The 13,244-nt window shown below is 42.5% G+C and overlaps 1 protein-coding gene across 10 annotated transcripts in view; it reads left to right on the forward strand.

Annotated features, from left to right (window-relative positions):
- The window catches only part of Sh3d19 (SH3 domain containing 19), a 139,686-nt gene that overhangs the window by 53,766 nt on the left and 72,676 nt on the right, over positions 1–13,244 (forward strand). For 7 of the 10 annotated variants that reach the window (XM_075950440.1, XM_075950432.1, XM_075950431.1 and 4 more), the window contains exon 2: positions 5,123–5,162. In XM_075950440.1, the coding sequence (XP_075806555.1) occupies positions 5,123–5,162 (40 nt within the window). Of the gene's footprint in view, positions 1–3,281; positions 3,441–5,122; positions 5,163–13,244 lie in introns of those variants that run through there. The other 3 variants (XM_075950442.1, XM_075950436.1, XM_075950441.1) reach the window with 3 other exon arrangements.

Here is a 13,244-nt window from a genome sequence, read left to right on the forward strand (position 1 = left end):
ACACGTGCGCGCATGTACATACACATGCACTCGTGCACACATTTCAGGGCTGGTGAGATGCTTGCTCTAAAAGCCCCATGACCTGGATTCAGTCGCCAGCTCCCAACACAGAAGAAGAGAATCAACTTCTAAACACCGTCCTCTGACATCCACACATGTGCCATAGCATATATGTGCCCCCCCATATACATAGACAGACACACGTATACCAGACACACACACACAAATAATAAAATTTAAACCAGTAGTTCTCAACCTTCCTGATACTGGGACCTTTAATATAGTTCTTCATGTTGTCATGTTGTGGTAACCCCAACCATAAAATTATTTTCATTGCTACTTCAGTCTTGCCACTATTATAAATCATAATGTAAGTGTGTGTGTGTTTTCAATGGTCTTAGGTGACCCCTGTGAAAGGGCCAGTCAACCCCCAGAGGGTAGCAACCCACAGGTTGAGAACCACGGAACCAAACATATACAAACACCCGTGCTAGAACTTGGTTACATGCTTAGGAGTATTGATACAGAATCTCTTAAAGCTTTTTTTCCCATCATAGATGTTAGGTCTCTTAGACGAGCCTCTCTATCAATGTAAATAATTCCAAACAGACCAAATTAAGCCGAATTAAAAGATGCCCATGTTTAATAAAAGGCCTTACTCCTGGGTGACCCCAGGGAAACATGGAGAGGGGAAGACCACGTGAACCAGAGGGTTCATTCTCTGGGGGGCAGTTTAAATAGCCTGTGGGAGTGGTCCCAACCTTCCCCTGGGCAGGGGTCACCATTTGACGGGCTTTCTCAAAGGTAGGGTTTGTACTAAGGCAGCTTCCCAGGGGAAGGGGCTTATGCCAGGAGCTGGGGTAAAGCCCCAGGCAAACAATCCAGACTTTTTGTATAAATGGGTGTTAGGGAGCTGAGGTGATGCTTCTGACCAAACAATAGAGACATTTTGACACTCGAGCGTGAGGTGTGGAAGAGATTCTCTTTGCACTGCTTCCCACTCTGCTGTGAGTTTATCCTGTGTTCTTTCTGGAGATTGATTCTTGCCCCTCATTTCAAAGAACAATGTAAGACCTTTCTGACTTCAGCTACAAACGTAAGCTAGTCTCTACTCAATGAGGTTTGATTTTTTCTCTCCATTTCAGTGATCAAAGCCAAATCATCAAAGCCTGAATATCTTACAACAGATTCTGGCATGTTCTACATTGCCCATTCTTCTTAAGTTTTAACCGAAGCAAAAGATTACGTTCTTGTCATCTTCATTTCAAAGTGTTTGTCATCTTAGATTCAGTCACCCTGAATGGTGGGGTCTGCGTGGTTGTTCCCCCAAAGCTGCCCTTGTCAGAGGAGTCCCAAGTGGTGTACCATCTAAACACATAAACGCTGGATCATACGTGCTGGTAGTTTAGATGAGTGTGGCCCCCATGGGCACATATATTTGAATACTTGGCCCCCAGTCGATGGGACTCAAAAACCCACACCACTCCCAGTTGGCTCGCTTTGCCTCCTACTTGTGGGTCAGGATGTAGGCTCTCAGCCGCTGCCCCAGGACTGCGCCTGTCTGCTCACTGCCATGCTTTTCACCGTGATGGTCGTGGACTCACCCTGTGAAACTACGGCCCAGATAAAGTCTTCTCTGAGTTGCCATAGCACAGTGTCTTATCACAGCAGTAGAGAGTAACTAAAATCCACGTACTCTGTGTCTTAAAACCAGAAGTTGTCTTGAAAGAGAAAAATGTACGCAGTCTGGAGTTCCCAGACCTAAGGCAGCTTGCTACCACCCTGCATTTCTCCTGTGTACCGTGGGTTCCCCATCATACCCTCCATCTTCACATATCACAGATACATCAGAAGACGATCAGCTCTGCTTCGTTTCCTTTGTTGTTTGTGGGATATTCTGCCATTTCAAATAGCTTTAATAACCAAGAGGTTAATAAGTAGATGAGTGGGACAGGGAATATAATGTGTGTGTGTCTGTGTACGTGCATGCGTGTACATGCATTTGTGTGTGTGTGTGCTAGTTATACAGTATAGCTACAAAACCAGCAGGCTTCGTGTTGTTATGCGCTATAGCTACAAAATCCTCACACGGAGGGCACGCTTTTAGACTTTGCATGACCTAAACCATTGCAGTTTTCTTGATGCACTCTGAGGTTTAATTCTGAGGTGTATTCTATGATATGCAATATTTGATAGATAAATACTTGGAGCTTTTTATTTTTGGTGACTCTTCAATGGAAAGTCTTTGAGCCGATAGATATTCATATCATCGCTAAATATGCATAAGTCCAGAAACCTTCCTTCTGCACATACATCCTTTTCCAATTATTTAAAATTTAGAGAGGGTTTTAAAGGAATGGAGAACATATTAAGAAGTATTTGATTTGAAATAAATGAAATTCATACACTTTAAGCACTGTGTGTGTATCCGAGATAAAATTTCCATGTTTGCCCTCAGTCTGTTCATGTTCTTCTTACGGTTTTATCCCACCGGTTGGTTTTTTTCACTGTTGGCAAGAAAGTAGAGTCTGACTCTTCTCTTGGTGGTTTGTTTTCTTCAGTCTTGGCTTTTGAACCAAAATAATCACAATATATTTCTTGACAGTTGCACAATATTCTTCCCTGTTGTGGAAATTGCTTTGCTTAAAATAGAAGTCCATAAACTATATGGGTATTTGAAAAGGATAAACATCAGACACAGACAAGACACACACACACACACACATTCCACATATTTATATGCATTCTAGCTAAAAGAGGGCATGATCACCAAATGTGCAGTGAGTTTATCTGTATCCTTTGGGGGGAAAAAGAACAAGGTGAGGATGTGTGTTTCACTTTTTTCCTGTTGTTGAAAGTTGAGGGTCTGGGGATATTGTAAGCAGTGGATAATTCACTTTTATCTCTAAATCATCACCGTGTCAGTTCCTGGGAGTAACACACTATAAACACCGCATATGTATTGACATAGGAATCTGATCCGTAACACTAAGTGAACTTGTGGGAAATGTTTCAATGTCCTCCAACAGTTAATCAGGTCATTTTCTTGGATTTTATTTTACCAGTGTAACACTGTGGGAAGGAAGGCGTTTGTGCTTTCTTAGAGCAGAAAGTACCAAAATGACCGTAGGATTTCCTGTTTGAACCAAGAACGGAGGAGAGATGCGAGCCATCCACTTCCTGAGTGGCCGCACTCCAGATGTGCAGACTGGTCATAGCACATCTGCCAATCAGAATGGGCCCTGCAGGGAAACCCTTGGCTGCTGAGGCTTGTTTACATACTCGTGGCTCTGTTTCTCCCTCCTCTGGTGTGTTGTGCCACGGGGAAGATTAGTGAAGGATCGCGCTAGCACATGCCTAGATAAACAAACTGCCTGAAACCCGGATCACCACTGGAGCAGCAACACCCAGGCAGAGTTTTACCTCCTTGCTAGCCACAGGTAAGAGCTGCTGCTTTAAGAGGATAACTGCTCCTGTCAAGTCTCTGGCTTTACTTTTGTTAACCAAAACAAGCAAGCTAAAATATACCACGCATTACTATGACTTTAATACTCAACAAGTGGGAAGTCTGCTGTTGTTTTTGTTTAAGGGAGGAGTAGAATGAGGACATTAAGACTGTTTTTAAAGGCAAAGTCACACTCAGCGTGTAGAAATTAGAACCAGAAACATGAGCAATTGTATACCTAAAGGGCAGAGCATCTAAACAAACATGTCTGACCATGAATCTACTTCCTACTCATTCAGAAAACGGTGTCTTAGTGTATACTAATTCTTGGGCTCGAAAACGCATTTCTTGGGTGGGTGACGTGACTCAGTGGGTAAAAGTGCTGCAACCAGTGAGAGTTTTGGTCATGCAAGACTGCTGGCTGAGTCTGGTCCCTGGAACCAACAGTGGAAGGAGAGAACTGATGGCTGTTGCACACACACACATACACGCACACGTACATACACACGTGAATAAACAAATAGAACATTTCTTTTTTATTATAAACCCAGTGCAGAAAGACTGAATATTCATGTACCATAGTGTGTCTTATTCTTTTCCACCTCTTTATTCTTAGGGTACAGTCTTATCATTCAGTGAAATTCTGAAATTGGGTGTAGTGGTTATTGTCTAATCTTTGCTTTATGTTTAAATTACTTGTTCCTTGTTGGCATTGATTCAGACGATATTACAGAAAAGTGCGCTTTGGTAGTATTCCCTTAGGGTTCCTTTTACGGTCGCGTGGGATTATGTTGTGGTTTTCTTATTTCTTTCAGTGTTGAATTGTGTATAACACTGAGGCTTTCGTCAGTCTCCTTTGTTATTTTGAAGCATTTACCAAAGAACAGTTGTTATTTGGACTCAAATGTGCAACTTGGGTGTTTTGTGGCCCTCGTTCATAGGATGGTTTTCAGATTGATTCATAGTATTTTGTAACAGTCTAGAAAATCACTTTTGAGCAAGTTTGGCCCCTGAACTCTAACACACAGCTGCCTTTCTCACCCGGAGCACAGCTGACATCTTGGGGCGTTACCCTGTCCCTAACAGCATCCCTGCTCTCTCGTCCCGAAAGCCCCTTCCTTCTCTGTTGTGACAACTGGAATGTTTTGTGTGTACCACATCGTAGCTAATTATCCACAGAGCGTTCTTGAGTGTTCTGGATAGGAGAGAGTTAAGGCTGTATTTGTGTATTTGCAGATGTTGCCAGCTGCTCATTTTGCCCCCTCCCGTTCTGTTAGGAGCCCCTGCCAACCATGATTCATGGAATGATTTTTTGGAGCTGAGTAATCTGTGGCTTTTCTGTTTCCTTACTTTCTCCAGCTAAGTCTTTTTTAGTTTCAGCAAAGTCTTTAACAGAGCAAAGATCTTCTAAGCCTTAAAACTGAAACGTGGTGATGGTAATATTTTCTGAACAGATAATTTTAACAAACCACCAAAAGGTTTTATGTGTCCTGTGTTGCCTGCTTTTGACGTCCGTGTCAGGCAGATCCTCTCCACTCCAACGAAGAGCACTGGAAAACACACAGCTTCCCTGACCAGTGCTTTGTGAGGCCCAGTGGTGTGGCCGCTGGGATATTCAGCTCCTTCCCTGTGACTGTAACGCCCGTGCTGACTTGTGACTCTCTCCTTTCTTTGCAGATCGTAACGAGCGACATAAGCCAGAACATCGTTCTTCAAGGTATGAGTTTATAGTGTTTAATGACTCTGTTTAAAGTCCCTTCTTTGAAAAACTATTTGGAAGCAATGAAGCTGTCCTTTTTAGGGTGACTGTTATATTGAACCCAGTTATGGCAGTCAGAGAGAAACTTCACAAGAAAAATGTCCTTCGTTCTCTGAGCAAAGCCCTGTGAAGTCACCAAGTCGTGGACAGTGTTTTACCCTGAGGATTCCTTTCGGGGACAGATACAGCTCCATAAAACATTCCCATTCTCTTCCTTTTATAACTCAATTCCCTCTCTTCCTTCTTTTTTTTTTCTCCCCCTCCCCACTCCCCCCTCTCTTCCTTCTAACCAATGTTTTAAAATGCACATTGCTGTTTTCCTAGTTAAAACGTCAACACAGACTCAACATAGGAACTCAGAAAATACTTTTAAAATGTCTTCGTTGTGTGCGTATGTCAGTGTGTATGCCTAGGGTTGGGGTACATGCTGAAGCATGCATGGGTTAGGGGACAACTTTGGAAAGTCATTCCATTCTCTCCTTCCGCCTTTATGGGGGTCACAGGATCAAAGTCAGGTTGTCAGGATTCTATGGCAAGTACCTTTACCTGCTGAGCCATTTTGCCCCAGAAAATTTTGGATTTGTTTTTGTTTGAGTCAGGGTTTTTCTCTGTAGCCCTGGCTCTCCTAGAACTTGATATATAGACCAGGCTGGCCTTGAACTCACAGGAATCTGTCTGCTTCTGCCCCACCAGTGCTGGGGTTAAAGCTGTGCACCACCATGCCTGAAACTTTTTTATAATTACAAAGCATTAAAAAACAAACAAACAAAAACCAGCCTTCACCAGCACCAAATAATATTTCTAAAAATCTTCTCAAACTTGAAAAGATAGAATCTGACTTTTTCCTCTTTCTTCTTAAGTAAGACTGGCAGGTTGTTCTAGATGTTTTAAATCAATTTCAAGAAAACCATAATTTTTCTACTATTACTTTCTCATTATTCTATACTTCGCTCCTCTTTACATTTTATTTTGTGGAAATTGATAAATTAGTATTAATACATTTATTACATTTATACTGGTAAACTATACCCTAATGCTGTTCCAAAGGGGTCGAATCGTAACTTGTACTGAGTTCAGTGAATCAAAATATAAAATTATCTGAAAGAACATAGCCGAGTGTCTGTAATATTGACCTTTCTTCAGGTATAATGAATACATTATAATAATTCACTCTTTATGTATGGCTGGCTCTGAGTCTCGACAGACATAAAAATCATTACTATATTATATATTTGTGTGTGTACATTTGTGTGAATGTACTACATATGTGTTGGGTGGGTGTGTATATGGATGTGCATGTATATATAATGAGTGTATATATAATATATGTGGGTGTGCTTGTGTATGTGTGTGCATGTATGTAGTGGGTGTGCCTGTGTGTATACATATGTGTGTGCATGTAGCTGGTATGTATATGGTAGATATGTTTGTGTGGGTATGAATGTGTATATAAATATATGTGTATATGCCTGCAGTGGATGTGCATATGTGTATATGTGGTGGGTGTACCAATGTGTATATATATATGTGTGTGTGTGCATGTGGCTGGTATGTATATGGTAGGTATGTGGGGGCATGCATGTATGTATAAATACATGTGTATATACCTATGGTGGGTGTGCATGTATGAGTATGTGTTGGGTGTGCCTGTGTGTATGCATGTGTATGTGCGTGTGTGTGTACATGTGACTGGTGTGTATATGGTGGATACACATGTGTTTGTGTGTGTGTGTGTGTGCATCATGTGGGCATGCATGTCATGGCCTGGGTATGGCAATCAGAGTACAACTCTGCAGGCGTTGTTCTCTCCTACCGTGTCCTTCTTTGGGTCACACTCAGGCTGTCAGGTGTAGTGGCAAGCGCTTTACCTGCTGGGACGTCTTAATATTCCTGTAAGCCTGATTTTATTTTTTTATTCTTTTTCAAATACAAATTTAAAAAAAAGAAGAAGAAAAGCAATGTAAGAGAACTTTGAGAGCCTACTTTATCTATGGATGATTTGTTAAGTCGGGTTATTGCATGGCACAGTCCTTGCGGGGTCAAAAGAAAAGCTTTGGGAGTCAGTTCTTCCCTTCCTCTGTGGGCTCCTGGTGACTCAGTTCATCAGGCTTGGCCGCAAGCGCCTTTGCTTGCGGAGTCATCTCATTGGCCCATGAGGCCACAAAGCTGGAAGGGAAAATTTTAAAAATAGTTAGGATAGTACAGACAAGAATTGGCACACTGAAGGCTGAGATGAATTGAGCAGTATAAATTTTAATACAGATCCTTACTCTGAAACATAAGTGACATAAAAGACAGGAGGAGGTAGGATGTTAATGATAGGAGGAGCAGTATGTTTTAAAAAGTGTGACAATTTAGCTCTTCATAGATTTACCATGAGTGGAAACCTTGGCTCTGGCTTCCACGCTCCCCAAAGACCTGTACTGTTGAATTATATGGAAAGAGAAGAGGCTTAGTGCCATGGGTTCACAGACCTATAAAAAGAGTGGATATATTGATATCAGAGGGGCAGCTTAAAACACGAAGTAGGATCTCACACCCGGTCCCAGAGAGCTTACTCAGGCAGCCTGGAGTGGGTCCTTGAAGACTATGTATTAGTTAAGGCCTCTGGCATTTCTGGTGCGTAGCCACGCTGGGACTCTCTGACTTGAGACAGGAGGAGGGAAAACACAGCTGAATCATGGGAAGACTGGGGCAGTGTGACCAATGTAGGTGTTTGGGAAAGAAATGGTATCTGACTTCAAAAATCTGGAGACTGACATATAAAAGGAAACCAGAATTGTTTTTCATAGTTACTGTCCCCTACATGAACATAGTCCTGAAGGTTGGAGGTATCACTGATTTCAGGTCTGGGAAGAGAAGTGTACAAAGTGAGTCTTGACTCCCAGTAGAAATGAAAAGCCCAGCTGAAGGAGTCTTGGACAAATACACATGCTAGGGGCTTTGGGGAGATGGCTCGATCAGTGGAGTGCTTGCTACACAAACACGTGGACCTGAGTTGGATTTCCAGCACCTGTCTTAAAAACAAACAAACAAACAAATAAAATCCAGGCATGGCCACACGGGCCTGTAATCACTGGGAAAGGAAGGCAAGACAGCAGGGCCCCTAGGCTTGCTGACCAGACAGCTTATCCATTCAGTGAGCTCCAGGGTCAGTGAGAGACCCTGTCTCAAAACATAAGATGGGAACAATCATTAAAGACACTCACACACACACAGTAGGTTTAGGAGGATAGTCAAACAAATTCACGATGATTTGAGTATTTAAAAAAATAAGATAATAGATTTTAAATATATATTTGTATATATTTTACATATTTATACATATGAATATATTTGCAACATTATGTAACCCTGGCTGGTCTAAACTCACAGGGATACTCCTGCCTCTGCCTCTGAATGCTGGGATTAAAAACATGTACCAGCCTGACTGGATTAAAATATACTGAAATTTTTTAAATCCGTGTCAAAGGGATGATAGTGTTGCGAAACCCTCACTGTTTTCCGTGCCATTGATGACTGGGGCAAGGATCATGGGTGACTGTGAACACTTCTCCAGAGTTGTTGGGAGGCTGATGTTTGTATGACCTTAAAAGGTCACCCTATAGCAGAGTTTTCAGCCGCACAAAGGGAAGTTACCACCTTCATCAAGGGGTCACCTTACCTGTCATCACCAGCAAGAGCCTGGCAGTGTCTCCAGTTGGTGCAGTCAGCTGCACACACTGTGCTTAGGGGACAGGGAAAGGGCTCTGGAGTAGAGTGTCTCAAAAGACACAGAGGCTGAAAAAAAAAAAGCTAAAAGAGCCAGACACCTGTAATCTCAGTTCTCAGGAAGCAGAGACAAGAGGATTCTGAGTTCCAAGCCAGCCTAATGCATGCACGCATACATACATACATACACGCATACATACATGCCTACATACATACATGCATGCATGCATGCATGCATACGATTAAAAGAGACATTAGCAGGTAAATATGGTATGTACATCTGATTTTTAAAAACTGAGATGAAAATACCCTCCCCACCACACACACAACACACAAAAAGAGAAAAGAAACAAGCTCAAAACACCTCTAATTTTAAAGAAAGAAACTGAAGGAGAGGCAACTAGGGAAGCTTCAATGGGGGTTTTATTCGTAAACATTGCTTGTTTAGGTAGAGATAAGACTGTCATTCTCGGTAGACAGCTGCCAGAGTATCGGGTGACATGTTTTATGTTTACAGTCTATTCGCGAATGATTCATGGGAGCAAAACAAGGGCAGATGAAGAGGCAGATATATCAGAGGAGAATATTAGTGATTTGTGCATAGAAGAAAGGCATATGCCTGAGAATTTTATTGTTTCTTCAGTCTGTTTATAGACATGAACATTTGTCATGCATGTATTTAGGCAAGTACAGTGCATGTGTGAACATCCGGACAGAGGTCAGCCTCGGGCATTGTTCCTTGGTGCTGTCCACCATTGCTTTTTTAAGACCTTCTTGTAGGGCACCTGCCGCTCACCCCTTAGCCTAGGCTGACTGACCAGCAAGCCCCAGGGATTCACTGGCTCTGCACCCCAGCCCCAGGCCTTACTGACACACCTGGTTTTGGATGTTGGGGTTTGAACTCAGGTCCTAATGCTTGCATAGCAAATAGTTTACCCACTGAGGTGTCTCCAAGCCCTGACTGGGAAATTTCAGAGTAGAAAGTCGCAGCGGCAAGAGCTGCCTGAGTGTTTGCAGAAGTCCCAGGAGACGAATTTGCCTCTGAGGACAGAACTTTAAGGAGAGAGGATCTCTACACAATATGAGGAAGAATTTGCTGTCAGCGCTGATCAAAGAGACACTGTTCTGTGAGCAGATACTGTGAAGGGAAGCTAACATAGCAGGCGCTAGGGAGAAAATAGAAAAAGATTCCTATGTGACTAAGTTATTCTTTGAGTTGCTTCAGCCCCTCGCTTGCTTAGTAACCCATAAATATTTGCTTGAGGGAGCCCTGTTCTGGCTGCTGAGTTTGGAGCTGGATTCAAAGGAAGGGAGTGGCAGAAGATGAAGATGGTGGGTGTTCTAGTTTCTGTTGCAGATGAACACACTGGAAAAAAGTAACCTAGGGAAGAAAGGGCTTATTTGATTTATAGTCACAGATTACAGCCCATTGTTTCTCTCATCCGGCCTGCTCCTATCCTGTGTAGTTCAGGACTCCCTGCCCAGGGAATGGTGCCTCCCAAATGGGCTGGGTCTTTCCTACATCAATTAACAATCAAGACAGCCAAATAGGAACAATCCCTCAATTGAGGCTGTCTTCCCAAGCGAATCAGTTAATTTCCCGCCGATGTGATAAAATACCATGACCAAGGCAACTTAGAGAAGGAAGTGTATTTTGCTAAAAGTGCTAGATGGTTAGGGTCTATAACGGTGGAGACATTCTGGCAGAAGATGGCAGGCATGGTGTCAGGACAGAAGCTAAGGCCTCTCGCATCTTGAACTGCAAACAAAGCAGAGAGAGTGAACTGGAGGTGGCATGAGGCTTTGCATCTCAAAGCCCGCCTCCCGTGACATACTTCCTCCAGCAAGGCTAGACTGCCTAAATCTTCTCTGAAGAGGGCCATGGATTGGGCACCAAGTGTTCAGATGCCTGAGACCGTGGGGGACATTTTCATTCAGACTACCATACCAGGCGATTCTAGGCTAACAAGTTGACACTATAAGCTAACCGTCATAGCACTTCCAAGTTAGGAGAATGCAAAAGATCCTTTTTCACTTCACTCTGTGTGCTTTGCCTATCAGAAGGAAGCTATGCCATTTGCCTTCTGGTAATGTACATTAGGTGGCTTTTTTGTTTCTTAGTAGTCTGTCAGCCAGTGGTTCTCAACCTTCCCAGTGCTGTGACCCTTTAATACATACAGTTCCTTGATAGCTGAAGATACAGAATAATCCCACACTAGTCCAGAATTACATATAATAAAGGATTATTTATTTAGGGGAGACTCACAGATCACTGTCCTAGATCACAGTCCTCTGCACAAACAGGGAACAGGAACAGAGTCTAGCAGCTGGAAGTGAGAGCCAGAAGCAAGAGAGAGGGAGCACAGGCTTTACAGCTGCATTTATAGTATAAGAGGCCATGCCCAAGTGGGCTGGTATCTTAAATGCTATTGGCTGAAGGAGCAGAAGGAGCTCCCACATCACCGTATCTTAAAGGCTATTGGCTGAAGGAGCTCTCACAACAGTTCCTCATGTTGTGGCAAACCCCCCCACACACATATAATTACTTTTTGCTATTTCATAACTGTAATTTTGCCAGTTATGAATTGTGATGTAAATATGTAATAGGCAGGATATCTGAAATGCAACCCACAGGTAGCATTAAGTTCTATTCTGTACGTTCCCACTGTCAATTCTTCATTCTGTGTCCACTGAAAAAAGACATACATTCTGGCTCCAAAACCACAGAGAAACCCTGTCTCGAAAAACCAAAAAAAAAAAAAAAAAAAAAAAAGACATACATTCTCCTTTTCTGGTTCTTCTAAGTAGGTATGATTCAAGGGACATGGGGTAAAACTGAAAGATTTTGACAGGGTAAGAAACAAAGAGGTGGATAGTTACACAGTCATGCCTGATTGTGAGTTTAGGGGTCTGCTTATGTCATTTTTGTATGTATGGTTCATAATACCTTTAAGTACTAGACAGGTTCCTATTACCACTATCATGGCTATTGATCCTAATCCTAAAATCCCTTTAAGGACAGCTCTGATACCAGATAATATCTGAGAAAGTGCAGCTGGGACATTGGGTGATGGTACAGTAATCACTCCCGGGCTTTAAGGGTGTGACGCGGACAGGAGTCATACTAGCAGATCAGCATGGTAAAGCCTCCACTGAGTGAGGCTTAAGATGGCAAACCTCAGTGACCTAGTTAATCAGAGCATCCTCACCCAGCCAGGCATCACTGAGAGAAACAAAGGCACCCTGCAAAGGGTTAACACCCTCGTAATTACTTTTGTGGTTTTAGTAAACTAAGGTTCTCTGTTTATGGAGAAGAATGAAGCACTTTCCTCAGGCAGAGCTTTCTTCTATTCCGGAGCCATAAATCCAGGGTTTTATTCTTGCAAGTTTTAGTGCAGTGTGAATTGTTTGTAGCACCACAGCCAGCTGCCAAGGCTTATGGCCCATCTGGGCTTTTAGCAGCACTTTGCCCTTGGGGTGGAGAGGGTGGAACACAGACCTAGAGAAAGTAGGCTGATGCAGTGGCTGATATCTGGCCCGATTCCAGTACATACTGCCTAATCCTGGCTTTATTTTCTCTTTTAAATTGTGGGATACCCGTCTTAGAGTCTAGTCTGTGAGCCTCCCAAAGAGTTTCAAGAGGGGATCTTAATTTGGGTGCTGGAGAGATGACTCAGTGCTTTAAGAACTTCCTGCTCTTTCAGAGAATGTTTGTGTTTCCCGGCCCCTCACAAGTGCTTGTAATTCCAGCTCCAGATGATCTGGCGCCCTCTTCTGTCTTCTACAGGCACTTGCACTCATGTGCACATACCCACACATAAAACTTTCAAATAATTCTTTTTTTTAAGGACTAGAATCAGTTTCAAAAGTCTATCCTAATTCAAAGTAAGGCAATAGATAAGACTTTTTCCCGTTTTAGATGGATCGCCAGTATTTTATAAGGTTAAGTTTCATCTCTTCTCACCCCCCTCCATGGACCAGGGTCTTCACAACAAATCTAATTCTAAGTTGTTTACAAACTTTGCTCACCTTTTAGGTATCCAGAAACAAGAGCCAATCCATTGTCACTTTGAATAGAGCAGTCCACACCCAGGATTGATCTTTGAGCAAACTTAATCATCTCTATTATTCTCTTAATCCTGGTAGAGCATGTTTCTGCCAGCATAGGAAAACATTCACAAATACTAATGAGAGCATTCTTTCAATACATATAAAGGACTCTATAAAAATCTAAGCAAGAGTTCTAGTACACATAAAATTAAATTATTATTTAAATTTGTAACTTTCTCCCCTAGACACAGCTATTAATAACATCTAGGGAAAAAACGC

This window comes from Microtus pennsylvanicus, chromosome 16 (genome assembly GCF_037038515.1).
Source record: "Microtus pennsylvanicus isolate mMicPen1 chromosome 16, mMicPen1.hap1, whole genome shotgun sequence".
NCBI classification, from domain to species: Eukaryota; Metazoa; Chordata; class Mammalia; order Rodentia; family Cricetidae; genus Microtus; species Microtus pennsylvanicus.